Source organism: Nyctereutes procyonoides, unplaced genomic scaffold (genome assembly GCF_905146905.1).
Source record: "Nyctereutes procyonoides isolate TBG_1078 unplaced genomic scaffold, NYPRO_anot_genome, whole genome shotgun sequence".
NCBI classification, from domain to species: Eukaryota; Metazoa; Chordata; class Mammalia; order Carnivora; family Canidae; genus Nyctereutes; species Nyctereutes procyonoides.
This window is the reverse complement of record NW_026575140.1, coordinates 48,028,523-48,055,914: the sequence shown is the minus strand read 5'-3', so window position 1 is coordinate 48,055,914 and position 27,392 is coordinate 48,028,523. Positions and strand designations below refer to the sequence as shown.

Sequence of the window (27,392 nt, the reverse complement as noted above, 5' to 3'; positions counted from 1 at the left end):
GCAAATGGGGAGGATGTGGAGACACTGACCTAGAAATCCAGGCAGAGGGAACAGAATGTGCAAATGCCTCAGAGCTGCTAATGAGCATAGGCCTGGAGGAGCTGAGGCCAGAGGACAGGGAGGGTGCCCTGTGATGGGCTGGCGAGGAAGGCAGGGCAGGAATCAGCAAGGCCTGGTGACAGACTGCAAACTTTACCCGAACAGCAGCAGGAAACCATAAAGCGGCTGGGCTTTAAGCAGGCTGGTGACATGACAGGGTTTGTACTCTAGAAAGGTCACTCTGGCTGCTATGTAGAGGCAGAAAGGGATTCCGGGAGACCAGTTAGGCCTGCTGCATGAGAGGGACTTCTCAGAATTTGCTCTAGTGGCAGGGAAAAGACATTTCGTCTAAATTTCCCTTTCTTTAATTCCTACCAAGGTTGGATACTTCTATGTTGATTTGCTGGCTGCTCTTCATCATTTTTGACCTAAGGCACTTGGAGTTTTAGGGCACCATCATTGCACACTTTGAGATGGTTTGGTCAGACACAGGATTCAGTTTTGCCTGGGAGCCCTTGCAGATCCAGCAAGGGAAGGCCATGCCCTATGTCCCTGGGACCAGGATTGTGGCTTCCAAGGCTCTCTCCAGTGCTCCCAAAGCAGGCACCGTGACAGGGGCATTGGAAGGCACAGTGCAGGAAGCCTGGGTCTATTGACTAGAAAGAGGTCACTGTTCTGCCATCAGATGTGGAGGAAGAGACCCAGAATGCAGCAAACTCAATTTAAATCAGGGCGTCCTCAGTCACTGGGGTAGCTTTGTTTCAGAAGAACCCAGCCACGGCTGTTTATTGCCAGCAGGCCATAAGCATTCGTTTGAGTGGAAAAGATGAGTAGAGAATAGAGCCTTAGGTGTGAAGTTTACCTCTCCAGATCAGACTCACAGTTCTGCTGCCTCCCCAAAGTGAACAGCATCCAACTTGCAGATCTTGCCTATTAATATATTTATTAGCTTGCTTGTTTGATAGCCACAGGCTTCCGGAGGAAATTGCAGGCAGGGGTTTGTAAAGAACATACCCTGATTGGAAAAACTTTTCTTACTAGCTGGATGCTTGCCATGCTGTGGGGTCTTGAGCCTTTTGGTTCCTCCCAGAGGGTGGCCGGCTTTGTATGCAGTGTGCGTGGCACCTTAAGTTCCACCCTAATTGCTATGTGCAGGATAGCTGAGTGCAGCACGGTGGCTGAGTAATGACCCTGCATTTCTCTTTGCAGTTTCTCGATTAGGAAGTCACAGGCACCTTGATCCCGTATTTCATTCTGGAGTATTTTCCCCTGTTAAATCAGAACAGTTGTGGGTTGTTAAAACGCTACCATTAAAGCCAGTGGCCCTGTCATGATGTCCTACACACATGGTCATGCCCTTGCTTTGGCTAAAGTCCTTATTTGCCATTTAATTTTACACAAAGACCAGAGAGGACAGATATGGCATAGAGTTAGATGAGCTGACCCACCAAAGGCCTTCCAGAAGTTATTTTATGATTCTTGGTGACTGTATGGGTTGACACATTTTTTAAAAATCATAAATCTGGGGATGCCTGGGTGGCTCAGTGATTGAGCGTCTGCCTTCAGCTCAAGGTGTGATCTGAGAGCTCTGGGTTCGAGTCTCACATTGGGCTCCCTACGAGGAGTCTGCTTCTCCCTCTGCCTGTGTCTCTGCCTCTCTCTTTCTCTGTGTCTCTCATAAATAAATAAATAAAATCTTTTTTAAAAAATAAATAAAATAAAAATCATAAATCTGGGGGCACCTGTGTGGCTCAGTTCGGTGTCTGCTCAGGTCATGATCCCACGTCGGGCTACCTGATCAGCAGGGAAGTCTACCTCTACCTCTCCCTCTGCCTCTCCCCTTGCTCATGCTCTCTCTCAAATAAATAAAGTCTTTTAAAAAGTCATAAATCTGGTTATGAAAAAATAAACGTCTGTAGAAATTTTTGGAAAGTTACCATCCCACCCCCACAAAGTGCCAAACGGAATAAAAACGTAATTACTCTCACCAAGAAGGTGTTCCCTGCTGTTACCAATTAGAACTAGCTTTCCAGGCTTTTCTTCTTTTGTATAGCTGTATACTTTTTTTTTTTTTTTTTTTTTTTTACTTGAGAGTTGAGCAAGGGAGAGTGCATGAGTGGCATAGGGAGAGGGAAAGAATCTTAAGCCAACTCTGTACTAAGCACGGAGCTCAATGTGGGGCTCAATCCTATGGCCCTGAGATCATGACCTGGGCCAAAATCAAGAATCTGACACTTAACCCACTGAGCCACCCAGACGCCCCTGGATTTGATTTTTACGACAAGCACCACACCCCAGTGCTGTATGCTGAGCAAAGCCAAACTTGAGATGTGGCTGTAGCAACTGAGATTAGGTTTCTCTGGGTGACTTTTTGGGGGAGGAAAAAGGATGAGTGGTTGTTTGTTTGACACTGGGACAATAGGAAACGGGGTCAAAGGGACGTGGACCTAGGTATTATAATCATAGTAGACACCACTCATTTCCTATCTAACACCCATGCCTAACTTCTTTACTGACAGAAGCTTGATTTTGTTTGGGGTGGCAGTGTGCCTAGCTAAAACATTCTCTTAGCCAGTCTCCCTGACAGCTAAGAATGGCCAGAGTTCTGGCCTGTGAGGTAGAGGCAGAAGCTCCTAGGGAGAGTGCTCCTTCAAAGATAAAATGGCAAAGCCCTTGGCCCTTGTGTCTTCTGCCTCTGTCTCACATTTATAAGCGTGGAAGCCCCAGGCCAGGGATGCAGAGCAAGAAAACAAAAAGATCCCAGGTCTTTCGTGTAATCCTCGAGTGGCTGCTCCAGCTCTGTACTGCCTGCTTCTAGATTTCTTCTTGTTCCATGAGAAAAATAACCCCCCATCTGTTTAAGCGACTGTTAGTTTTTTTAATTGCTTGCAGCTGAATGCAATCATAACTGATAAGGTAATGTTTTAATATTTTACAAGGGGGAAATGTATTTACATATTGTGTAATTAAAAATGAAAAATAATTTAAATCCCCACAGATTTCTGGGCCCCACATCAGACGCACCGAAACAGAATCTTTGGGGATGGGACTCACGTATCTGTATTTTTAGCAAACTCTCTGAGTGATTCTGATGCACAATACAATGTGAGAATCATTTCTGCATTTATTAATACTGTTATCCCCATTTTATATGTGAGAGCACTGAAGCCCAAAAAGGTTAAACAACTTATCCTAGTTTTTTTTTTTTTTTTTTTTTTAAGATTTATTTATTTGAGAGAGTAAGAATGAGCGGGAGGGGCTGAGGGAGGGAGAGAGAATCTTGACATTCTGATCACAGAGCCTGATGCAGGGCTGGTTCCCAAGACCCTAAGATCATGACCTGAGCTGAAACCAAGAGTCTGCTTTGATTGTGTCACCCAAGTGCCCCATCCCACTATATTTTTTTAAAGATTTTATTTATTTGAGAGAGAGCGTGAGAGAGACAGAGCACAAGTAGGGTGTAGAGGGAGAGGGAAGGGGGAGAAGCTCCTCACTCTCAGCAGGGACCCTAATCCCAGGACCTGGGATGATGACCTGAGCCAAAGGCAGATGCTTAACTGAGCCACCCAGATGCCCCCATCCCAATATTTTTTTTAAAAGATATTATTTACTTATTCATGAGAGATATAGAGAGAGAAGCAGAGACACAGGCAGAGGGAGAAGCAGGCTCCTTGCAGGAAGCCTGATGTGGGCCTCAATCCTGGGACCCCGGGATCACACTCTGAGCTGAACGCAGATACTCAACTGCTGAGCCATCCAGGTGTCCCAATGATCCCAATATTTTTAAGTAAACTTTACATACAGGTCTGTCTGGTTCCGAAGTGTGCCCCCTGCCCTTCCACCCTTGCCTGCTCCAGGCAAGGCCTGGTTTTGCCCCCACAGCAGAGCCACATTGCTTCTGAAAGGAACTTCCAAAATAGAAAATTCAGAGTCGTTTTTGACACAGTTCTATACTGTTTGCTGTCAAGAGACAGCATTACTGCAGTGTATATAACCCCAGGATGTCTGGTTTCTGGCATGTTTGTTAAGAAGTGGACCCACGTGTTCTTGGTCTTATCTTCTGCTTTGGAAACAAAATTCTTAGAATTCGCTTTTTCCATAGACTTTCTAGGGTAAGTCACTTAGGAATTACTAGAACATCTCACCCATGAAAGGTAATTATGGTTGTTTTATGAGTGTGGAAGACATATAGCTTATAAGTGCTAGAGTAGTCTCCTGTGAGTTATTAGAACTCACAGTATTCATGTTATACCAAATTAGCCATCAAGGGCTGATAGATTTTATCTCTAGTTCATCAAGGCATTGGTCAGCGCTATACATTCATAACAATTAAATACACAGCAGCTCTCCTCAAATAGGATCTTTGGATAAGGCGGCCACTTCAGGTTGTAATAATGGGATTTGCATGGGTATTTGGAGACCTGTATGATAAGAATGACTTTCTGATGGAGAAGAGGGTTTTCGCTGTGGGCAGTAGGAGGTCAGAGTGCTTGAGACCCTCATGGGTCTGGCAGCATTGCATGGATAAGGTGTGTCCTAGGAGTTAGGAGCTTTGTGTTTGTTTGGACCTGAGTCTGGCACCAGTCCACCGCGTATCAGGATCTCTGATGTAATTCTAAACAGACTTCCAAAAAAACAGTTATTGAGGTCCTTTTATGTGGAAGACATTTGGGGAGATGCTTCTCTATGTTGCCTTCAAGGAGCTCCTCTCCTAATGCTGGAAAGAAGACAGAAACCCGAGTCTCTACAAAAGCAGCCATGGCCACCCCTCCTCATCCCGAGGGCTGCTGTGTGCCAGGTCCTATGCAGGCCTTTATAGGTGTTCATTTAGTTCATACAAAGCTTTGTAAGCTGTAGGTGTCAGTATTTCTGTTCTATAGACTTGGAAACTGAGGCTCAGAGAGGGCTAGTTACTTGCACACAGTCACAGCCAATAAATAGCGTCAGATTTGAGTTCAGATCAACCTGACTCCACAAAGACCCTGCCCTCCAGGCCCACACCTTTGTGTCTCCTCCTATGGTGCTCTACCCTGCTGTGGTAGCAGGGTGGGGAAAGTGTGATAGGAGACTTATTTGATGGAGAGAATGGGGGAAATCTTTGCACAAGAGGCAGGATCTAAAGAGTTTAGGGTAAGAGGGCTTGGCTGGCTCAGTCAATAGAGCATGCAACTCTTGATCTCATGGTTCTGAGTCCAAGCCCCATATTGGGCACGGAGCCTATTTGAAAAAAACAAACACAAGAGTTTAGGGTGAGTAAAAGTAAGAAGAATGTTGGATGTGTTCTGGGAATGAGAAGCCTATTGGATTGAAATGTTTAGTTCCTTGTGGAGATGGGAGGAGATGAAGCTGGGAAAGTCACAGACAGATTATGAAGGGTACTCAGCACCAGACTTAAGTTATCGGAAGAACATTTTGTATTTTATTTTATTTTATTTTTTTTTTAAAACCAGAACGTTTGACTAATCATTGAAATCCTTAAGATGAACTGGATGCTGCAACAGCTGTCCTCTTGGACTTAGGTGTTGTTCCTTCACGGAATCCATGCCTGAATCTGCGGTATACAATTTTTAGGTGCCTCATTCTACCGGTCCCAGTGGTATTCCGTCTTTTAGCCTTGACACTCCAGTTATACTTTCTCTTCCGCTTGGCAGGGTAGCCACACTTCCCGCAGGTGGACTTCTGAAGGTAGGCCTTAGAGCCACAGCGGTGGCACAACGTGTATGTCTTACTGCGACGCTTTCCGAACGATGACGTCCCCTTTGTCATCTTGTTTCCGCGGCAGACCCCCACATTTTGTATTTTATGTAAAACTGTTGTTGAAGACAATTGGTATTCTGCTCTTCATTATTCCTTCATATAAGGATGACTGCAATAATTTCATCTCAGAACTTAGTATCAGCAAAAACAGTTACCATCTTCCCTAGCGGAATGTCTGCTAGTCTGCCTTTAATTAGAGCAAAGACTATGGAACTCTTTGACTTTCCCTTTTTGCCTAGGCTACCAGGAAGCCGAGCCCTGATTTACTGTCTAATTGTAATTACTGCCTCATTTTTCCAGTGCTTGGTAAAAAATTCATTTTTTTATTCCAAGTGATTTCTAATCTTTTATTTTTTTGCCCTGGGTATAAATTATTATTAAAAATTAACTCAAATTCCTTTTGGAAGTAGGCAGGATATATTCTTTAAATATATTTTAATAGTGGGATCCCTGGGTGGCTCAGCGGTTCAGCACCTGCCTTTGGCCCAGGGCGTGATCCTGGAGACCTGGGATCCAGTCCTACGTCGGGCTCCCTGCATGGAGCCTGCTTCTCCCTCTGCCTGTGTCTCTGCCTCTCTCCCTATGTCTATCATGAATAAATAAATAAAATCTTTAAAAAAATAAAAATAAATATATATATTTTTTAATACTAAGTAAGAAGAAAGTAAATTGACTCATTGCATTGTCATAAGAGCTGGAACAGGACACTGAGTGATGAAAACTTTTGTGGCATATTGATGAGCTGCTGCTGGGAAGGATTAAGGTTAGGGACAGCGGATATAATTAGTCCCTGGGAACCCTAGGAGCCCAGAGGGGCCTCAGAGTGTCAAGAGGGGCCTGCCAGGTGTGTGTCTGCTATGGCAGCTCTCCCCAGCCCTCCTGGCCCTTGCCAAGTTTGAAGTCATATGCCTGGACCACCTTTTCTTGTGTGTTCACAGCAGTCTCATGACTGCTGGCCTGGTCATTCCCCAGGACCACCTGGGCCAATTTTTTTGGCTGGAATTAAGGAGAATGAATTAGAGTTGTGTGTTGGCAATTCTCTGTACCCCACTTTCTGGAGCATTTAAGAAACCCTCAGTAAGGGCAGCCCCGGTGGCGCAGTGGTTTGGCGCCGCCTGCAGCCCGGGGTGTGATCCTGGGGACCCAGGATCAAGTCCCACATCGGGCTTCTGGAGCATGGAGCCTGCTTCTCCCTTTGCCTGTGTCTCTGCCTCTCTCTCGCTCTCTCTGAATGAATAAATAAATAAATATTTTTTAAAAAAAGAAACCCTCAGTAAAATGACACTGAACAATGAGTAAGAGTATCAGCACCCAGTCCAATAAAAAGAGGCTGTCTCATGGTCCACAGGCCTTGAGGATGTCAGGCTGTGCAGTCTCATTTCTGAAGATCCAGCGTGGAGGGTCTTAGCTATATGTCACCTTACTCTGTGTGCCCAGGCATGGGCTCTGTGTATCTCTCCTGGTGTTCTTCATGAAGCCACAGGGCCCTCCCAGACAGCTGCTCACTCCATCCAGCTTTCTAAAGGCCCCTCACACATCCCAGCCACCTTGCTGTTGTGGAAATTCATGTGGTAGTTAGCTTTCTAAAGCATTCTTATTAACAGCAGCTGCTAAAGCTCCTGAGACACTCTAGGGTCGGAGTGGCATCAGACCTGGTCCAGCCCGTTGTGCAGAATTGTGTGTGTGTGTGCACTTTTTCTGGAAAGGTCTTACCGGATCCTCAGAGGGAATATATTCTTCCTCTAACATTTTATCCAAAAAGAGTCAAGAACCACTGCTATGAAAAATGACCTTCTATGGATTTCTTCCCAATGTTCTTGAATATCCACATCAAACTATTTCCTCCAGAGCCTTCTGCTCAAAGCAACTCTGAGCAGAAGGGATGGAGAAACACTCCGACTGGGTGGGAGCCAGCCCTGGAAGGTCGTGGGGCTGGCCGGGCAACTGCCTGCGGAGACCTTTCAACTCAAGTGCCATCTCCAGCCCGGGTGGGCAGTTCTCATCCTCCCAGCCTGGGGCTGCTGAGTGGACCGCGGCTTTTATGTTTCCCGGCTGTGCTCTTGCTCTTGCCCTTTGCTGCTGTGCCAGCCACCGAGAGCAGCCACGTAGTAGTCCCCTTTCAAGTGGCCGAGGAAAGGCCTGTTCTCCCAAGCTGTACTTGGGGAGTCTCTCCGGACTTGGTATTAGGAACCACACCAATGAGACTCCTGGCTGCCTTGCAAAACAAAATGAGGCTTTTCTCTGTGGTCCAGTGAGGCTCCAGACCGGAAGTCACTTGATTTTGTTTTGCCTCCCCTCTCTCCACAAGCCCACAATTGCAGAAGCACTTTGTGAATCAGAAATGGAAGCTTTGTTCTCTGGTAGTCACTGAGGAATGCCTTTCCTGAAGGGTTGCTGGGGGTATGAATAGCTCTGTAGAAAAACAAAACAAAGCCTAAGACACAGAGGGCAGTGATAGATATTCTATCACGATGGACAAGCACTTACTGACTACCTACTGTGTGCTGTTAGAATTCCAGGTCTATTGGGGAAGGCAGGTTCAGAAGGAGTTACTACATGGTGATAGGGGCTGGAGGAGAGTCAGCAAGCGAGGACTGCAGGTCCCAGAAGAGCACAATTAATTCAGCTGGTGTGCGTGCATGCGTGTGTGTGGGGGGGGACCTGGGAGAGAGGAGGCAGGGAAACTGAAAGTTAAAGAAAGGAGGGAGCCTCCTGTGTTCTCTTTGGACCCTTTCCATTATGCGAGCACGCATTTTACCTTGTGGTGATTAGTATGCACATAATACGTTATGCTGCCTTGTTTTTCACTTAGCATTCCTATACCGATTTCCACTTAGCGACTAGGCCAAAGTATTTATCATTTTAAAAAGCCATGTAGCATTTTTGCCTTATTGATATACCCTCGTTGCTCAGCCATCCTCTCATTTGTTGGGAGTAACAGAGTTTTTCCGCAATTAGGCAACTTTGCAGACTCAGCTCTCCCCTCCCCCTTATTTATTTCCTTAGGGGGGTATTGCTGGGTCAAAGTTATGAATGGTTTTATGCCTTTCCTACTGAATATTTTTTTTCTTTCTATTATAGAAGAGTTCCACCATGTACAAAAAGAGACCGTTAGGATGATTTGCATGTATTTATCAGCAAATTTCAACAATTACCAACCCACGGATGTTTCAGGTCATCCATACCGGCCTCCCCCCATCCCATCTCCTTTCCTGGATTATCTTGCGGTGAACCCCAGACATCATATAATTTCACCTATAAATGCCTACATGTGTATTCCTAAAGGATAAGGCATCTTTTAAAAGTATCACCACAGTTTCATTATCACATCTAGAAAAATTAACCAAAATTCTTAATATCGTAAAATATCTAGTCATCAACTGAAAGTTTAGGATTCCCACCGTTATTTGGCCATTCTCAAGAGGCCAAATAGTGGTTTGCACCAGTGTGCACTCTAGGAAGGTTTCACTTGCCCTGACATTCCGAGGTTGGAATTTCTTCAGGGAAAAGGGTGCTGTGCTTGCAGGTCCTGGCCTCAGAGAGGGTGGGAGATAGTGAGGCCTCTTTCCAGGGCCTCTGGGACTTGTGTGGTGTGATTTGTGCTGCATGGGGTGGTGGGTACTATGCACCCGTTGCTCAGGCTTTCTTGAGTAAATGTGACTGCCACTATGTCCCTATACCAGCTTGCCTTGGTGTGATGTGTGGGGAAAGTCAGGTTCATTTCTCCCTTTGGACCCCCCTCTATTGAAGAATGAAGTGCCATCATGCTGTGTCTTCAGTGCTGAGGAAGCTAGATAGATACTATGTTTCTTTTTCTATAATAAAAATTCCAAGATGCTAGGAAAATGCTCATTCCCTGCTGGATTCCCCACATGATCATCTTATTTGCATGTTTCCCTTGGCAGGCTTTGTTTGGTATTATTCAAGGTGACCCAGTTAGAACCACTGTTTAAAGTCACGTCATTAATAAGTTATACAACCTGTGTGTGATAAGTCTCTTAGCTCTGAATATTGTACAAGTAGGAATACATGCTGTGTCTGGTCTCTTCTTCATATTTAAATATGGTTACATTTAAATGTAATCTCCCTGTTTGTTCTCACTGTTGATATTCCTGATTTTTGTATGTTGATGGATAGGAGCAATTTCCCAAATGATTCAGAACCCTGTTGTATTTGTCTTTGGAATGCTAATCACATGTATATATTATGTCCGCATCCCCCCCCCCCCAAACGCCCCATGCCAGCCCAGATTGGCTATTGGTTTGCTCCTTCTTGACTAGCTGGGGACCCTACCAGGTGGTGAAAAAGCAAATCATGAGTAACCCACTGGAGGGTGAGGGGAGTTAATAGGGAGGCCTGGTCAGGATGAAAATGCCTTTTGGAAGATCCTGGGGTAAGAGGGCTTTTATTCACAGGGAAAATAGTCTTTAGAGTCAATAAAAAAAGGCTTACTTCTGTTCAGGACAGCCTTATGCCTGGTGCCTGGCTCTTTCTGATGGAAGAATTCAAATAGCTGGATTTCAGTTTTGGTTACGAGTTTGCCATTTTATTTCTTAGTCTGTTGCAATACGATACCCCTATTATCTGTGTATAAAACAGTAACGACAAAAAAAATAAATAAAACAGTAACAACAGAAAAAATTTTTAAAGATTTGCCTCTATGCCAAATGCCTCAACTGAACACTGATTATTTTCATTTTTTTTTCTGTTTCTCTTCCAGGCATTATTGTGTGCATCCTTTGAAAAAAAAAAAACAATTTTGTGTCTTGGTTTCTTTATGCCTCACAAAATGTTTCTATATTAATAATGGCTGTGTAATATTCATTTGAGTTGATAAACATACCATAATTTACTTAGCCATCATTTTGCCATATCATATTTGAGAAGTTTTGTGAACTTTAAATAATACTATATTGAACGTGCTCCTGTGTGTAGCTTTTCCCTCTTTTTCAACAGCTTTTGTGAGATACAATTTGCATACCGTGCAATTCACCCATTTAAAGTGTACAAATCAATGGTTTTTAGTGTATTTGCAGAGTTGTGCAGCCATCACTACTACCAATTTTAGAACATTTTCATCATCCCATACCCATTAGTGATCACGTCTCATCTCCCTCGACCTTAAGCAACTGCTGATCTACTTCCTGTCTGTATAGATTTGCCTCTTTTGGACATTTTGTATAGATGGAATCATACAACCGGTGGTCTTTTTTTCCCATTAAAAATATTGTGATAAAATATATATAGCATAAAATTTACCATTTTAACCATTTTCAAGTTCAGAGATGCTAAGTACATTCATATCATTGTACAGATGCTTCCACCATCCATGTCCAGAACTTTCTCATCTTGGCAAACTGAAACCCTGTCCCCATTCAACACTAACTCCCCATTCCACTCCCTGCTGGCGACCACCCCTGTTTTCTGTCTCTATGAATTTTTTTTTAAATCTTTTTTTTTTTTATTTCTTTATGATAGTCACAGAGAGAGAGAGAGAGAGAGAGAGAGAGAGAGAGAGGCAGAGACACAGGCAGAGGGAGAAGCAGGCTCCATGCACCGGGAGCCCGACGTGGGATTCGATCCCAGGTCTCCAGGATCGCGCCCTGGGCCAAAGGCAGGCGCTAAACCGCTGCGCCACCCAGGGATCCCTGTCTCTATGAATTTGACAACTCTAGATATCTTGCATAAGTGCAGTCATACAGTATTTGTCCTCCTGTGTTTGGCTTCTTTCACTTGGCATAGTGGTTTCAAAGTTCATCTGTGTTGGAGAACATATCAGAATTTCATTCTTTGGTATTGCCAAATACTATTCCATCGTATGGATGTACCATACCACATTGAGTGATATCCACCGTTTGGGTGGTTCCAACTATTTGGCTGCTAGAATAACCCTGCTATGAATGTTCATGTGCAAGTTTTTGTGTTAATTATAATTTTCATGTCTCTTGGGTGTGTATATCTATGAGGGGAATTGCTGGGCTGTGTAGCTTTTTTCTTTGAAATGTTTCTTTAAGCAGCAGGGTCCTAAAGAGATTATTAGGTCAAAGGTAAGAACCTTTACAGCATATCCTTTGATATCTGTGGCCCAAGTTGTTTCTACAAAGAGGTCTTAGATGTATGCTACCTTCAATAATGTGATGTTCTGGTTTCACATCAGCCTTCCCAGCAGTGGGTATTATTCTTTTAAAAATGTGTTAATTTTTGAGTAAGAATTTAACTTTACTGTTTTACCATGGTTATTTTTTTAGTAGCTGCTCTTCCTCCTAAGATGAGGCCTCCGGATGGGAAAATCAGCTAATAGTTGAGCCTTACTCTGATGGGTTGCTTTTGACTGCTCCCCACAAATGCCTTTGAATACTACAAATGCTATGATGGTGGCCAGGAGAGTGTTTCTCTTTACCTAGTTCTGAAGGACAGCTCTTTGCAGGAGTTAGTCAAAGCACTCAGGCTTTACTGAGCACAGCAGGTGTGAGCCTGGGGGAACTTTGGGGAGTCTTTCTCCTGGCTTGGAATTTTGTAATCACTCTTTGAGGCAGCTTTTTAGCTTGGCTCAGGGTGATGCCTGTGGTCTCTGGCTGGTCTCCTAGGCTGATTGGTGCCTTGCCAACAGAATGCAACCCTTTCATGGTCCCTCTGGGAGGGACTTAGGGTGGCCTCCTCACTGTCTGCCTGAAGGCTGCTGTAAAAGCCTGGGAGACAGTGACACTCCCTCTTTCTGCCCTCCCCAAGGTCCAGTCCACTTAAGGCACGTGTTAAAAACTAAACTGTAGTTTATATTTTCACACGATCACTGTGTGCCAGGTTCCCTTCTCATGTTTTACATCATTTGTTCCTTTAATCTTTGTGACCATCCTGTTGAGGAGGAACAGCTGTTTGGCCCATTTCATGGATGACTAAGGTATAGTTCACAGAGTTTAAGAAACTTGCCCCCAATCAAATGAGCCAGGACTGACCCCTAGAACATCAAATTCATGACCATGCCCTTGACCAGAGGCTGTCCTGTTCTCCCTTCTCCACGGAGCAGGTCTGGTGCCTTGGCCCTGCTTCCTGCCTGTAGTCTCTCCGCTCCAGTACAGCCCCCACGCTGTTACTAGAGTGATCTGTGTCAAACGCAAATATTCTTGTCTCTTCTGTTGAAAAGCCCTATCCATTGCCTCCTGCAGAAAGTCCAGGCTCCTTACAGAAAATAAAAGGGCTCTCCCAGCTGGTCTCCTCTCCCTGCTTCCCTTCACCACATCCCAGCCTTTTCCATCGTGGCTTTGGCAGGCCGTACCATCTCTGCACTGCCCACTGGTGCTGCGAGGATCCCTTCTCCTCCTCCAAAACTCTGCTTTCATTTTGCTAGGTCTTTTCCCTAGCCTTCACAGAGCCTTCCTCTTCCTCCCCCTTCTCTAGCATGATTAGCTATTCCTCCATCATCTTGCCCATCAGTCTTTCTCCTCGCCCCCCCATCCCCTCCATTAAAACACTCATCACATCATATTGTGTACTGGCTGCTTGTTTTCAGGTCTCCTGCCTGGTGAGCTCCTTAAGGGCAGGGGCTCCATCTTGCTTATTTTTCTGTCCCACTGTACCACAGCCTCTGGCACGGAGAGGCCTCTCAATTATTTGACTTAAACTGGGAAGCCTTTGGATGGCCTTGCACGTTTCCACTCCCCAAGGACTGGCATGCAATCTCTCCTGAGTATGTACATCTCTGTAATCAGGAGTAGCTAGAGCAAGGGCCTGGGCCTGGGCAGCACACGGTGAAATTTGCACATATGCCTCTCTGCTCGCACAGTGCACACGGGCAAGATGAACAGCCCTCTTAGAGGCAGTCTGGGGAAGAAGAGATTGGTAACATATCAGCTCTGCTTTAAGGCAGCTCTAACCTGAGCAGCAGCTCCCTGGGGCCCTTTTATCTGCCCAGTGGACTGGCCCACCTGCCTGGCTGGTAGAGAGCAGCCAGCTGGGCTGGCCAGGCCAGACCCACTGCCACACCTTCCTCCTGGCCTGGGCCTGGCCCCTGCAGAAACATCTCATCCCCCAGCTGCCCAGTGCCATCCCAGCCCTAAATCCATGTCTTCCCCCCAGCTCCTCTCTTGCACGCTCATTTACTCCACACAGAAAATATTCCAGTAAGTACAAAGAAGAGAATACATCAAACCAGTGGCTCTGCTTCTAGAGAACACACCCCAAATGCATTTTAAATCTGTGGATCACTCTCAAGGGAATTCCAGTTAAAAAAGAACTTGGATCAGCAGCCCCGGGCCTGTGTGGCTAACAAGCTTCTATTTTCTCTGTTGCTTGGCTGGCCTGAAGGACTCCTTTGTTTGGGGAGTGGGAGGATGTGGTGTCCTAATTAGGCCAGGGTGTGGAATTGTGGCTCATACAGAGCTGCCCTTTGGAATTGAGCTTTCCAGACAGGAGAGTAAGTGCGTGATTTGGTGAATCTGTTGGTCTTTAAAGAAAACAGAAGACTAAAAAGAGGGTCAACTAAAGGCAGTGTGGTATTCTAAGCTGGATCGTAGACAAGAAGGGGCGTGAGTGGAGAAACTGGAGAAATCCGAGTCAAGGCTGGAGTTTAGTTCACGGTTCTGCACCAATGGTAATTTTTTTAGTTTTGACAAATGAACAGTGGTTATGTAAGATGTGAACGTGAGCAGAAACCTAGAGAAGAGCATATGGGGACCCTTTGTATGATCTTTGCAACTTTTCAGTACATCTAAAATTATGCCGGTATTGAAAGTTTATTAATAAGAAAAGAAGGGCAGCCCCAGTGGCTCGGCGGTTTAGCGCTGCCTTCAGCCCAGGGTGTGATCCTGGAGATCAAGGATCGAGTCCCATGTCAGGCTCCCTGCATGGAGCCTGCTTCTCCCTCTGCCTGTGTTTCTGCTTCTCTCTCTCTCTCTCTCATGAATAAATAAATTTAAAAATCTTAAAAAAAAGAAAAGAAGAACAAGGGAGAAAGCCGATCCAGCAACTAATTTGACTTGACCTTTTGTCAGCACTGTGTTTTAGCCTTCTGACCCCAGATCTTTCAGCCCTGTCTATAGAGTCAGAGGGGTCAGCATCCAGGAACTCTGGACCTGGCTGCTCTTGAGGCCAGGGTCTTCCTTGCCACACCATCCTCTTTTTGGATATGGGTCTGAGTGCAAGTCTAGGTCTTCCAGGAAGATGGGGGTCATGTGGTTGGCAGTGCTTTTATCTGCCAGCTGTGTACTGCTGGGCCAGTCACCAATCTCGGCTTCATATTCTTCACCTATTAGAATGGGGATAACCTGCCAGGAAGGGGAAGGGAGGGTTATAGAAGGTAATGTAAGAGACCTGACCCAAACAGAAGGTTGTGCTTGGCAGAGTTCAGTTTCCATTCTCCCTTCTGCTTCTCCATTTTTTTTTTTTTAAAAGGTTTTTTATTTATTTATTTACGATAGTCACAGAGAGAGAGAGAGAGAGGCAGAGACACAGGCAGAGGGAGAAGCAGGCTCCATGCACCGGGAGCCCGACGTGGGATTCGATCCCGGGTCTCCAGGATCGCGCCCTGGGCCAAAGGCAGGCGCCAAACCGCTGCGCCACCCAGGGATCCCTGCTTCTCCATTTTTTAAAAAATAAATAATTAATTGTGAAAGAAAGGGGAGCTAGTTCCTTGAAGACTTGAGATCAGTTGTTCAATGCTAGCTTTGAGGGCAAGAAGCTGTCAGTGGGAAGCTAGCTGCAACATTGTGCCCCCTATGCATCCCCTACCCCCCCATACCCCATCTCCAGAGGTCCAGGAAATGTGACATCTATTTTGAGCAATTCATGGGGAATCTTCTTACCAGACGTGCTCTAACACCTCTTGGAGTTTTAACATTTGGATTCCTCAGGAAATTTGCTGTGGCTGTTTCTTTACCTTGCAGATGGGCCAAGCTGTTTGGGGGCTTCCTTCTGGAAGGGGAGCCCTTGGTGGCTTCTGGACATGGAGCTCTCTCCAGGCTTAGGAACCTGGACTCAGAAAGGCTGGAGATATTTTACAAGATCCTAGGGCCCTGGAATGGCTGGGCACAGCCTGTGGATAGCTGTGCCACCTGTAGGTGGCAGTGGTGATACAGGAATGCTGAAGGAAGGGAAGCCAGGGGAGCCTTGGCAGACTCTTTCACAGGAGCTGTAGTCATAATAAAAGTAACAGCGATTATCATGGCCTGTGGAGGAATGTAACTCTGTATTAGAGGCTCTGTCAAGTGCTTTGTTGTGTGTGGTTTAGTTTAGTCTCACAACAACTGTGTAAGGAAAGGACTGTTATTATGATCACATTTTACAGATGACAGAAGGGCTTGGACAGGTCAAATTACTGCCCTGGGGTCACATGGTAATTGACAGAAGTAGGACTCCCCAAAGTCTGAGTTTAGACCCTGTTCATACTCTCCACCATGGTGTCCTCTCCTCCTGCTTCTGTGTCCAAAGGGAGAACACAGGGACAGCAGGGAACCTAGACTATGCCTATCACCCAGGGGCCTATGAAGGGTTACTATCATCATCTTATTTCTAATAGACCCTCATCAGCATAAGATTGGACCCTCCTGAGGAACTGAAGATATTCTGCTTTCATGCAGCTTTAGGTTTAAATATGGAGCCAAGAATATACTCATGGCTCATTAAGCCAATAAGATTGGAAGGAACTTTTTTTTTTTTTTTTTGAGTTTTATTTACACCTTAAGTCACCTTTATACCCAGTATGGGACTTGAACTCATGACCCCAAGATCAAGAGTTGCATGCTTCTCCGACTGAGCCAGCCAGGCACCCCTGGAAGAAACTCCTAGAATAGCATTAGAATGATCTTGAAAGCTCAATCCTTGCATAGATCATGCCTTCAAGTTCTGGAAAACTTATCACGGAGCATCAATTGGAGATGGTATAGAAGGAGTCTCTGGAGAGGATATTGGATTGGAGCTAAGCATGGGCAGGTTGACTGGTGTGAGGCTTTCCAACCAGGGAAGTCTAAGGTGATTTCCTTGGAGCTGGAAGCAGAGATACAAGGCCCCTTGGCTTTCTGAGTCCTCTCAATCCTGATGTAGTTCCTGCTTTCACACACCCCTCCCCCCAGCAGATAACCTACTTTCTGTGCAGTGAGGACTCAAATGAGTCTTCTCTTTAGCTATGTTTGCTCTTAACAGTGTATGATCAGATTTTGTAAAAGTGTATGTTAGCCCAAGGATGCCTGCTTTCACCACTTCTCTTCAATATAGTACTGGAAGTTCTAACCAGAGCAATTAGAGAGGAAAAAGTAATAAAAGGCATCCAAATGAGGTACCTGGGTGGCTCAGTTGGTTAAGCATCTAACTCTTGATGACAGCTTTTTTTTTTTAAGACTTTATTTATTTATTCATGAGAGAGGATCGCTAGGTGGTGCAGTGGTTTGGCGCCTGCCTTTGGCCCAGGGCGCAATCCTGGAGACCCGGGATCGAATCCCACATCGGGCTCCCGGTGCATGGAGCCTGCTTCTCCCTCTGCCTATGTCTCTGCCTCTCTTTCTCTCTCTGTGACTATCATAAATAAATAAAAATTAAAGAAAAATTTTATTCATGAGAGACACACAGAGAGAGAGGCAGAAACATAGGAGAGGGAGAATCAGGCTCCCTGCAGGGAGCCCAATGTGGGACTCAATCCCAGGACCCTGGGATCACAACCTGAGCCAAAGGCAGATGCTCAACCACTGAGCCACCCACGTGCCCCTGATCACAGCTCAGGTCTTTTTTTTTTTTTTTTTTTTTAAGATTTTATTTATTATTCATAAGAGACACACAGAGAGAGACACCCACACAGGCAACGGGAGAAGCAGGCTCTCTGTGGGGAGCCTGATATGGGACTAGATCCCAGGACCCTGGAATAGTGCCCTGAGCCAAAGACAGACTCTCAACCATTGAGCCACCCAGGCATCCCATCAGGTCTTGATCTCATGGTTGTGAGTTTAAGCCCTTCATTAGGCTCCATGCTGGGTGTGGAAACCTACTTTAAAAATAAAAAAAAACTGGGCAGCCCCGGTGGTGCAGCGGTTTAGCGCCGCCTGCAGCCCAGGGCGTGATCCTGGAGACCCCGGATCGAGTCCTGCATTGGGCTTCCTGCATGGAGCCCGCTTCTCCCTCTGCCTGTGTCGCTGCATCTCTCTCTCTCTCTCTCTGAATGAATAAATAAATAAATCTTTAAAATAAAATAAAGTTAAATTAAATTAAAGTAAAATAAAATAAATAAAAATTTAAAAAACACCAAATGGTAAAGGAAAAAACAATATTGTCTCTGTAGATGACATGACCTTATGTGTAGAAAACCCTAAATATTTCATGAAAAAACCCCAACTGTTAGATCTTACACAGATTCAGAAGTAGAAGGGTACAAGATCAACTGTCAAAAATAATTTGTTTCTATACAATGAACAATTTGGAAAGGAAATTAAGAAAACAGTTCCAGGGATCCCTGGATGGCGCAGCGGTTTGGCGCCTGCCTTTGGCCCAGGGCACGATCCTGGAGACCCGGGATCGAGTCCCACGTCGAGCTCCCGGTGCATGGAGCCTGCTTCTCCCTCTGCCTGTGTCTCTGCCCCTCTCTCTCTCTCTCTGTGTGTGTGTGACTATCATAAATAAATAAAAATTAAAAAAAAAAAGAAAACAGTTCCATTCACAGTAGCATCAAAAGAATAAAATCTTTAGGAATTACCAAAGATGCAAAAGTCTTGTACACTGAAAACTAGAATACATTGCCGAGAGAAATTAAAGAAGACATAAATAAATAGAAAGACATCCCATATTCATGGATAGAAGACTTAGTATTTTTAAGATGACAGGAATACCTAAAGTGGTCTACAGATTCAACGTAGCCTCAATCAAAATCCACCAACATTTTTTTGAGAAATAGAAAAATTTATCCTAAAATTCTATGGAATCTCAAGGGATTTCAGATAGTTAAAACAATCTTGAAGAGGAAAAGCAGTTGGAGGACTCACACTTCCTGATTTCAAAAACTCACAGTAATCAGAACAGTGAACAGTATGGTACTGGCATAAGGACAGATACAGACCAATGGAACAGAATAGAAAGCCCAGAAATTACCCCTCTTACATACAGTCAATTGATTTTCAACAAGGGTGCCAAGACCTTTCACTGGGGAAAGGACAGTCTTTTCAACAGATGGTGCTGGGATAGTTGGATACCCACACACACAAGAATGAAGTTGGACCTTTACCTTATTCCATAGGAAAATTCAAATAGATCAAAGACCTAAGGGTAGAGATAAAACTCTAAAAGTCTTAGAAGAAAACACAGGGAGGGGTTCCTGGGAGGCTCACTCGATTAAGCATCCAAGTCTTGGTTTCTGCTCAGGTCCAGATCTCATGTTGTGGGATCGAGCCCAGAGTTGGGCCCCATGCTCAGTGGGGAGTCTGAGGATTCTCTCCCTATCCCTCCTTCCACTGGTGCCCTCTCTCAGTCTCTCTCTTTCAAACAAACAAACAAATAAATAAATAAATTACATCTTTCTTAAAAAATGAAGAAAACACAGGGGAAAAGTGTCATGGTATTGGATTTAGCAGTGATTTCTTGGCTATCACACCAAAAGCATAGGCAACAAAAGAAAAATATAAATTGTACTTAATCAAAATTAAGAACTTTTGTGCATCAAAGGACATTATCAAGAGAGTGAAAAGATAACATACAGAATGGGAGAAAATGTTTGTAAAATATACATCTGATAAAGGAATATATAAGAATATATATAAAGAATATATAAAGAACTTTTGGAATTCAATAATAAGATGACATGCCCTTATATGTAGAAAACCCTGGAGATTTCATGGGGAGAAAAAAAACCTGTCAGAACCAATAAACAGATTTAGCAAGACTACCTAATTCAAAAATTAACTTGAATAGACATTCATCCAAAGAAGATAAATAGATGGCCAATAAACATGTGAAAAGGTGCTCAGTGTCACCATATCATTAGGAAGTGCACATCAAAACCATGCTAAGATATAAAATAACAGGTATTGGCAAGGATGTAGAGAAGTTGGAACCCTTATCTCTTGCTGATGAGAATGTAAGATGATGCAGCCTCTGTGGAACACAGTTTGGCAGTTTTTAAAAAGCTAAACATGGCATTACCATATGATCTACTAATTCCACTTCTGGGTATATACCCAAAAAAATAGAAGGGACTCAAACAGATCTTTGTACACCCATGTTCCTAGCAGCATTCACAGGAGCCAAAAGTTGTGAACAAACATGCATCCATCCACAGGTGAATAGATGAACAAAATGTGATATATACATGCAATGCAATATTATTCAGCCTTTAAAAGGAATGAAATTTTGACACATGCTACAACGTGATAAGGCTTGAGAATGTTATACCAAGTGAAATAAGCCAAAAAAGAAAAAAAGTATATATTGGCCAACATGCCATCAGAGTGGGGTTGGGGTTGGGGGGATGAGGAGGGTGAGGATCAGAGATCATTTGGGCCCAATAGCTCATTTGTCAGGAAACCTAATGCTCAGAGAAGAAACAGGCATAAATCAGCATCACAGAGGCCGAGCCAGGACTGGAACCAGGGTCACTTGATTTGCTGTCTTCCTGTGGGCCAGGAACTTCATGAGGGCGGAAACTGGACTGTCTTGCCTTCTACTTGTCCCCAGGGTCCGGCACTTCATAGCCATGCGGTCCACTTGTGTTGCTCCTTTCCTCTGTGTTCTCAACCCTAGGTGTATGTTGAGCCACTGGGGAGCTATTAGAACACGTCAGCAACTGGCCCTGTGCCCTAGAGGTTCTGGTCAGAAGGTATGGGATGGGACCAAGGCAGGAATGCTTCTTTTTTTTTTTTTTTTTTAAGATTTTATTTATTTAACAGCAAGAGTGCACAAGCAGGGTGAACAGCAGAGGGAGAGGGAGAAGCAGGGAGCCTGACATGGGCCTCAATCCCAGGACTCTGGGATCATGATACCTAACTGACTGTGCCACCCAGGTGCTCAAAGGCAGGAATACTTGTAAAAAGCTTCCTGGTGAAGGGCTGCTCGATGGTGCAATTGGTTAAGCGTCTGACTCTTTTTGGCTCAGGTCATGATCTCAGGGTGATGACATTGAGCCCATGTTGGGCTCTGTGCTCAGTGTGGAGTCTGCTTGGGTTTCTCTCTCTTGCTCCCTCTGTACACCCCTCTAAATAAACAAATGTTAAAAAAAAAAAAAAGGCTTCCTGGTGATTCTAACCTGCAGCCAATTTGGGAAGCACTGCTCTATGTCATGCCTTCCCTTGGTGCTTCTCTAGTTGGGGAGTGAGACAGAGGCTTAGGAGCTTTCTCTGGGACTTCACACAGTCACTGGCTGGTTCTTCCTGGCATATCTTGCCCACCTTTGTGTTCTGCTTAGAGAAGCATGTGGGGTGCCATTAATTTCCTCTGAGCTCCTGTGTACCGGTATCTAGGGCACAGGTATCCAAGCCCCCCAAAGAGCTGTGGCTCTCCTCTGTTACTGCTCAGGCTGGACTGTCTCTTAACCAACTGCCTATCTGCCTCTCCCGTTATGCTGATCTCTTAAGGTAGAGTCTTAATCATCTCCCTCTCTCCACCTGCATGGGCAGTGCATGGCACATCTCAGGCTCTGCCAATCTTGAGTAAAGGGTATGGGGACTATGAGGTGTTTTTGTTTTTGTTTTGTTTTGCCTTAAGTTACAGGGAAAGCTGCCTCACAAAGTCTACAGGCTAAGCAGACTTTGTATACCTTCTTGTCCTGTTATCTTCCTTTGAAGAGGGGTGACAGAAGAGTAGGGACAGCAGTTGGAGAAAAGGACATCCTATAAAAATAGGAATGAGTATTTGGAATTCATTCTCTTGTCTCTCCAGTGGAAGAGGAGCAGCTGCAATTAACATTCACAAAGCATGTTAGGAATTTGAAGCAATAGACAATAATGGCTCTGTGTAGAATGTCAGGATTGATTTTTCTTTCCACCTGACTGGTATATGCCAACCTGCCTCACTAGCGTATAGTAATCCAGAAGGCTCATCTCCCATTATTGGTGCATATTATCAGATGAGCTTCCTGTCCACCTAAAGCCCCTTTGCTTCTTCCCCCTACACCTGGCATAGAGCCGCCCTGAATGTTCTTCCTTTGTGTCAGTGCCTCTGGGCTCCTACCCACACCCTTGATTGTTGGGGAGGTAGATAATTTGGCCATTTTTTTCCTCCATTCTCACCGAAAGGATGTTGCTGAATACAAAATGCTGAAGCCAGCCCTCTCTTGCCTTCTGGTGCTGGCTGCTCTGAAGTCACTATATTTAACATCAAAGTGTAGACAGCAGCAGCCAAGAAACCATGCCACTGGATTGTGAGGCTCCTCCCAGCAGGACTGCCTGGGATTTCAGGCTGTAGGGGTGGGGGTGGGGCACAGAGAAACCAGGCCTGAGAGAGTGCTATTACTGCCGGCAGGGTCCAGGCTTGAGGGCATCCCCAGCCTTCTCCACGCTGGAGGCAGCCTTTTCTGAATGGGGAGAATGCCATGGCAACAGCATTAGGATAACATTAACTGTCTTGTACTGAAGGTTTAATGGGAGCCTTGTCTGTGCAGCCCTGTCCAGCCCTGCCCAGCCCTGCCCTGCCTTGCCTTGCTCTGCTCAGCCTGCCCTGCCCAGACCTGCCTAGTCTAGCCTTGCCCAGCCCTACCCAACCCTGCCTTGCGCTGCCTAGTCTAGCCCTGCCTAACCTTGCCCAGCCCTGCCCAGCCCTGCTCAGCCTGCCCTGCCCTGCCCAACCCTGCCTTGCCCAGCCCTGCCCAGTCTAGCCCTGCCCAGCCCTGCCTTGCCCAGCCCTGCCCAGTCCAGTCCAGTCTAGCCCTGCCTAGCCCTGCCTTGCCCTACTCTGCCCAGACCTGCCCGGCCTAGCCCTGCCCTGCCCAGCCCAGCGCTGCCTTGCCCAGCCCTGCCCAGTCTAGCCCTGCCCAGCCCTGCCGTGCCCTGCTCCGTTCAGCCCAGCCTTGCCCTCCCTGCCCTGCCCTGTCCTGTCCCATCCTGCAGCCCCTGGCCATTAGCATTTCACCAGAGAACTCTGAAAGGTCAGCTTTTGCAGCCAGGGTCACTGGCGTTTTGATCTTTATCTGTCCCAAGGGCTGGCTGGTGGGAATGACTTGCCCCATTGCTCCCTGGAGCATTGTGTTTCTGCTCTTGCACCAGGATTTATCTTAGGTTTTGACGATTTACGTGACAAAAGAAATGAGATTGAATTTTGCTTCCTCTGGCCTGGGGACCGGATGGACTGAGGAAGCCCGCATTGAGTGGCTGCAGTTCCAGGGGCAATCAAATACAACTTTGTTCCCATTGCTGGGAATTCTTTCATGAGGGGAGAAAAATCAGAACTGATTTGAGCTCCTTTGTCAGCCTTACCTCCCTCATCTGTTTCAGCGGAGCCAAATACCCACGGTTGTATTTATGTGGCATTTCCAGCAAAATGAAAAGAAAGCAGCATTCTTTTTTGGGTTGATTCTTTATAATCAAAACGAGTATATATCTTTTAGCTCGGAAACTCAGAATCCCAGTAATTGAATAGAACGCGCTACCCGGAGGATAAGTTATCATGCCTTTGAACCCCTTCCCGGTATTATTGGAGGAAGGGAGCGGGTGAATATAAGGTTAATGGATTCTGCTGCTAAACCGAACTTGGAAATGAGGTTTCATTGATTTAATATTTCCTCCATTAAGCCTCCCAAGACAGTGTCCCTATGGCCCTACCAAAGTGCAGTCACAGACTTTCTTCCTTGTGAGGCCGTGTTGCAGCCGGTGCTGTGACAGGGACAGATAACCAGCTCAGAACGGCCCTTTGGCCAGATGGCCTGTCCCCTTGGCTGGCTCAGAAGGGTGGAAAGCCCACACCTGCAGGCAGAGTGGCTTCATCATGAGGATGTGCTCTGTGTTTGTGGCCACGGACACTCCCCTGCTGTGCAGCAACCTCGTTGGCCATCACCTCTTCTGGGGCTGGACACCATGAAGGGGAGGGCTGTGCAGGGACAGCTAAGTGTGGCAGGGAGAGCGGGGCTGGAGGCGTGAGTCTTGTCACCCACACGCTTACCCACTCTGGAAATTGGCTGTAGCCCACCGCCTCTGGCTGAAGCCCAGTGCCAAGAGAGCATTCTGCTGTGTCTGTCCCAGGTGCTGCCTCGTGCCTGTCCCCCCAGGCTTCCTGTAGACTCTGCCTTTAGCCTTTGCTTCTCCTGGCCAAGCCCACTGGGGCTTCGAGCCATTCTTCCTGAAGGCCTATCCCTACCACTCCCCTTCCCGCCATGGCTCTTGTCCCTACCCCCCCCAACCCCAAAGTGGCTCTCCTGATGTGGCCCCAGTTTTCTACATGCATGCAGGGGAGCAACATCTCTGGGTCCCATCTGCCTTGAACAGTCTCTGACATGGCTTCTTCTCCCTCTCTGCATGTGCTCTCCTCTTGTTGTAGGCACACCCCCAAATACCGCCTCTGGCCCTGCCAGCGTGGCACCACTGTGGACTTTGGTGAAGGGTTCCTCCAATCTCCCAGTGCCCTGCCCAGTCTGCTGCATGCCCAGCATTCGCCCTTGGCAGATCCTCCTCATTTGTGGGTGGGTTTCCTTGTTCCAGCGGGGTCAGGAGTCTCTGGGGACTATGGTTGATTAATAAACTGGGTGGAAAAGTTGGGGATGTGTCTTTTTTGGCAAAAATTTAAAAAATGAGGCTTTTAAATGCAGACCGAAGCTGTTGCACAAATGTTTTGAGCAAGAGCTATATTTTTGGAGCATGTTGTCACTGCTTGCAAGTGCAGCCTTCATTTGGATGTGTGAGTTCTAGTATGTTAAGTAAAAAAAAACAAGGACGCTTCCAGCATATGCGGAGGTCATCTGTTTTATTATTTGAGTAGCAGTGGAAGTGTGGGTTATAGGAACAAAATGGTGGTGATGTTAACCCTCTCATAAAGTGTACAGTTAGGACAGGGCAGGGTTAGAATTTGTCTGAGCTATAACTTCAGATCCGAAGTCCAGCTTTGCCGGCAGGCGGGGCAGTGTCATGCAGCTGTCTAGGCTTTAGAGACAGACCAACCTGAGACTGAATGCCAGTAAGCTTCAATCAGATGATGAGATCCTGGCCAAATAACCAACCTTTCTGAGCCTGTTTCCTTCCTTTTAAATGTGGAGGGGAATAATGCCTACCTTAAGGGAGTTGTAGGATTTTTTAAATTTAATTTTTGAAAATTTTAATTGTGTGAAAATACACATAACAGAAAAATTGCCATCTTAGCCATTTTTTAAGTGTTAGGGACATTTGCACAGTCATGCAGCCAACCTCCAGAACTTTTCATCTTGCAAAACTCAGGGCCAGATCTTTCTCTCTCTCTCTCTGGATGTTCCCTTGTGAATGCAGCACCCCTAGAACTGCTCTGTTGGCTTAGCCCATCCGCTTGGTGGGGAGAATATGGTGGTTCTGGTCCCTTCCTGTTTCCTGCCAGGGCCCCCTTATTCTGGGAGAAATGTAAATCCATCTTCTCTCTGACTTTACAGAAAAGGCAACAGATGGCTCCCTGCAAAGCGAGGACTGGACGCTGAACATGGAGATTTGTGACATTATCAACGAGACAGAGGAAGGGTATGTGTGCCCCTCACCCCCACCCCTGCCATCTCCCGTAAAGCTGGTTGGCTCCTGGGGGTCACTCACAGCCTGTCAGGTCTTTAGGGTGGTGGTGTTTTACTTCATGTTTTGTTTCCAGGCTGTTTGTTTTGGCATTTAATAAATGGACATTCTTCATTATCTTTTCTCATGCTGCCCACTCCCACTCCCAGTCCTACTGCAACAGCAGTGCTTGGCTTACAGCAGTGACGCCCTCTTGTAATGACCTGCTTTGAATCACAGTGAAAATGAAGTCTCCTGGTTACTTGGTCCCCCAGTGCTCATCACCTCCTCCTGCCCTCCTCCCTGACTCTGCCTCCCCTTCACCAACATGAGGCTATCTCTGTTCTGCTTTGCTGGACTGGAGCTGCAGGAGGGAGAGGCCCCACGGTGTCCATAGAGGGAGAAGGTCCACGTGAGGCACAGAGCAGCAAGTGTCTCTGGCAGGGGCCATCCCTTTCACATCCCTGCACTGCCGGGTGGGTTCTTGTGCATTACGGCTATGTCCTGTTTACATTTTTTCCAGATTTGTCTGTATTCAGCCCTCTGCCCACACCACACAGGACAGTATTTACTGTAGCCAAGCCCTCTCCAGCCATCCCCAGAGTGCCAAGGAGGACAGGCCAGACTCTGGCAACCCTGGGCTTGCATCTGGGTGCTGGCACTTGCAGCTTTGCTGTGTACAATCTGGAGCTGGTCCTGCCTTCAGTGAACAGATATTTACTGAGTGACTACCTCATGCTGGGCCCTAGTGTGCGAGCCCAGGGCATGGCAGGGAGCAGGACAGATGCCCTTGAAGCTATTATGTGTTACATTATGTGGTCACGTTACATGGTCAGCTGGTGACAAGTCTGGAGCAAAGTGAAGCTAGGGAGGGTGAAGGCTGAAAGTTAGCAAGATTTTTTAAAGATTTTATTTATTTATTTAGAGAGCGCATGCATACGCTCAAGGCAGAAGGAGAGAATCCCGAGCAGACCCTGCACTGAGCATAGAGCCCGACACGGGACTCGATCTCACATCCTGAGATCATGACCTGTGCTGAAATCCAGAGTCAGCCACTTATCCGACTGAGTCACCCAGATGCCCCCTGGGAGTCAGCAATTTTAAGTGGAGGAGTCAAGAAAAGCCTCACTTAAGAAGGTGACATTGAAGAATGATTTGAAGGAGATGAGGGGGTGAGGTGTGAGGATGACACCAGGGAAGAACCTTCCAGGCAGAGGGAGCAGCAAGCACAGCAGTCCTGGGACAGATGGCGGGTGGTATGTTTGAGGACTAGCAAGAGGCTCGAGGGGCCAGAGTGGAGAGAGTGAGGAGGGGTCAGACATGTCCCCATCCAAAAACAATGGAGGGCTCTGGCCTTGACTTGGAGGGGAGGAGATTTCAGCAGAGAGGGGCATGATCTAATGCTCATTTTATTTATTTTTGGAGGGCTCTGGCCTTGACTTGGGAGGAGATTTCAGCAGAGAGGGGCATGATCTAATGCTCATTTTATTTATTTAAAGATTTTATTTATTTATTTGAGAGAGAGAGCATGAGCCAGGGGGCGGGGCAGAGGGAGAAAAGCAGGCTGCCCCACTAAACAGAGAGCCTCATACAGGGCTCGCTCCTAGGACCCTGGGATCACGACCCAAGCTGAAGGTAGACACCCAGCCCACTGAGTAACCCAGGCGCCCGAAGTCTAACGTTCATTTTAAAGAGATCACCTGAAAAAAATAAAAATAAAAATAAAGAAATCACCTGGCTTCCGTGTTTGGAATGGCCTGGCCTGGGATGGGAAGGGCAGAGGGTAGAAAGAGGGAAGCCAGTTAGGAGATGTGGGATGATGGCAGTTTCGACTTGGATGACAGTAGAGGAGGGAGAGAGGAATGATCAGCTTCAGAATAGTTTAGAAGGTTGTGCCAATGGGGTTTGCAGAGGTGGACATGGGTGTGAGAGCAGAGAAGAGTCAGGAGGACTGCAGTGTTTAGGGCTGAGCTATCGCAGGGA

The 27,392-nt window shown here is 46.2% G+C and overlaps 2 protein-coding genes across 4 annotated transcripts in view; one reads left to right on the top strand and one right to left on the bottom strand.

The window, feature by feature from the left end:
* TOM1L2 (target of myb1 like 2 membrane trafficking protein) overlaps nucleotides 1-27,392 on the top strand; it is a 121,355-nt gene that overhangs the window by 36,066 nt on the left and 57,897 nt on the right. For all 3 annotated transcript variants that reach the window (XM_055304903.1, XM_055304901.1, XM_055304900.1), the window contains exon 2: nucleotides 25,301-25,385. In XM_055304903.1, coding sequence (XP_055160878.1) covers nucleotides 25,301-25,385 — 85 coding nt within the window. The remainder of the gene's footprint in view (nucleotides 1-25,300; nucleotides 25,386-27,392) is intronic.
* On the bottom strand, nucleotides 5,515-5,805 carry LOC129496701 (60S ribosomal protein L37-like). The gene has a single exon (XM_055304904.1). It carries the CDS (start codon nucleotides 5,803-5,805, stop codon nucleotides 5,515-5,517), a length of 291 nt encoding a protein of 96 aa, XP_055160879.1.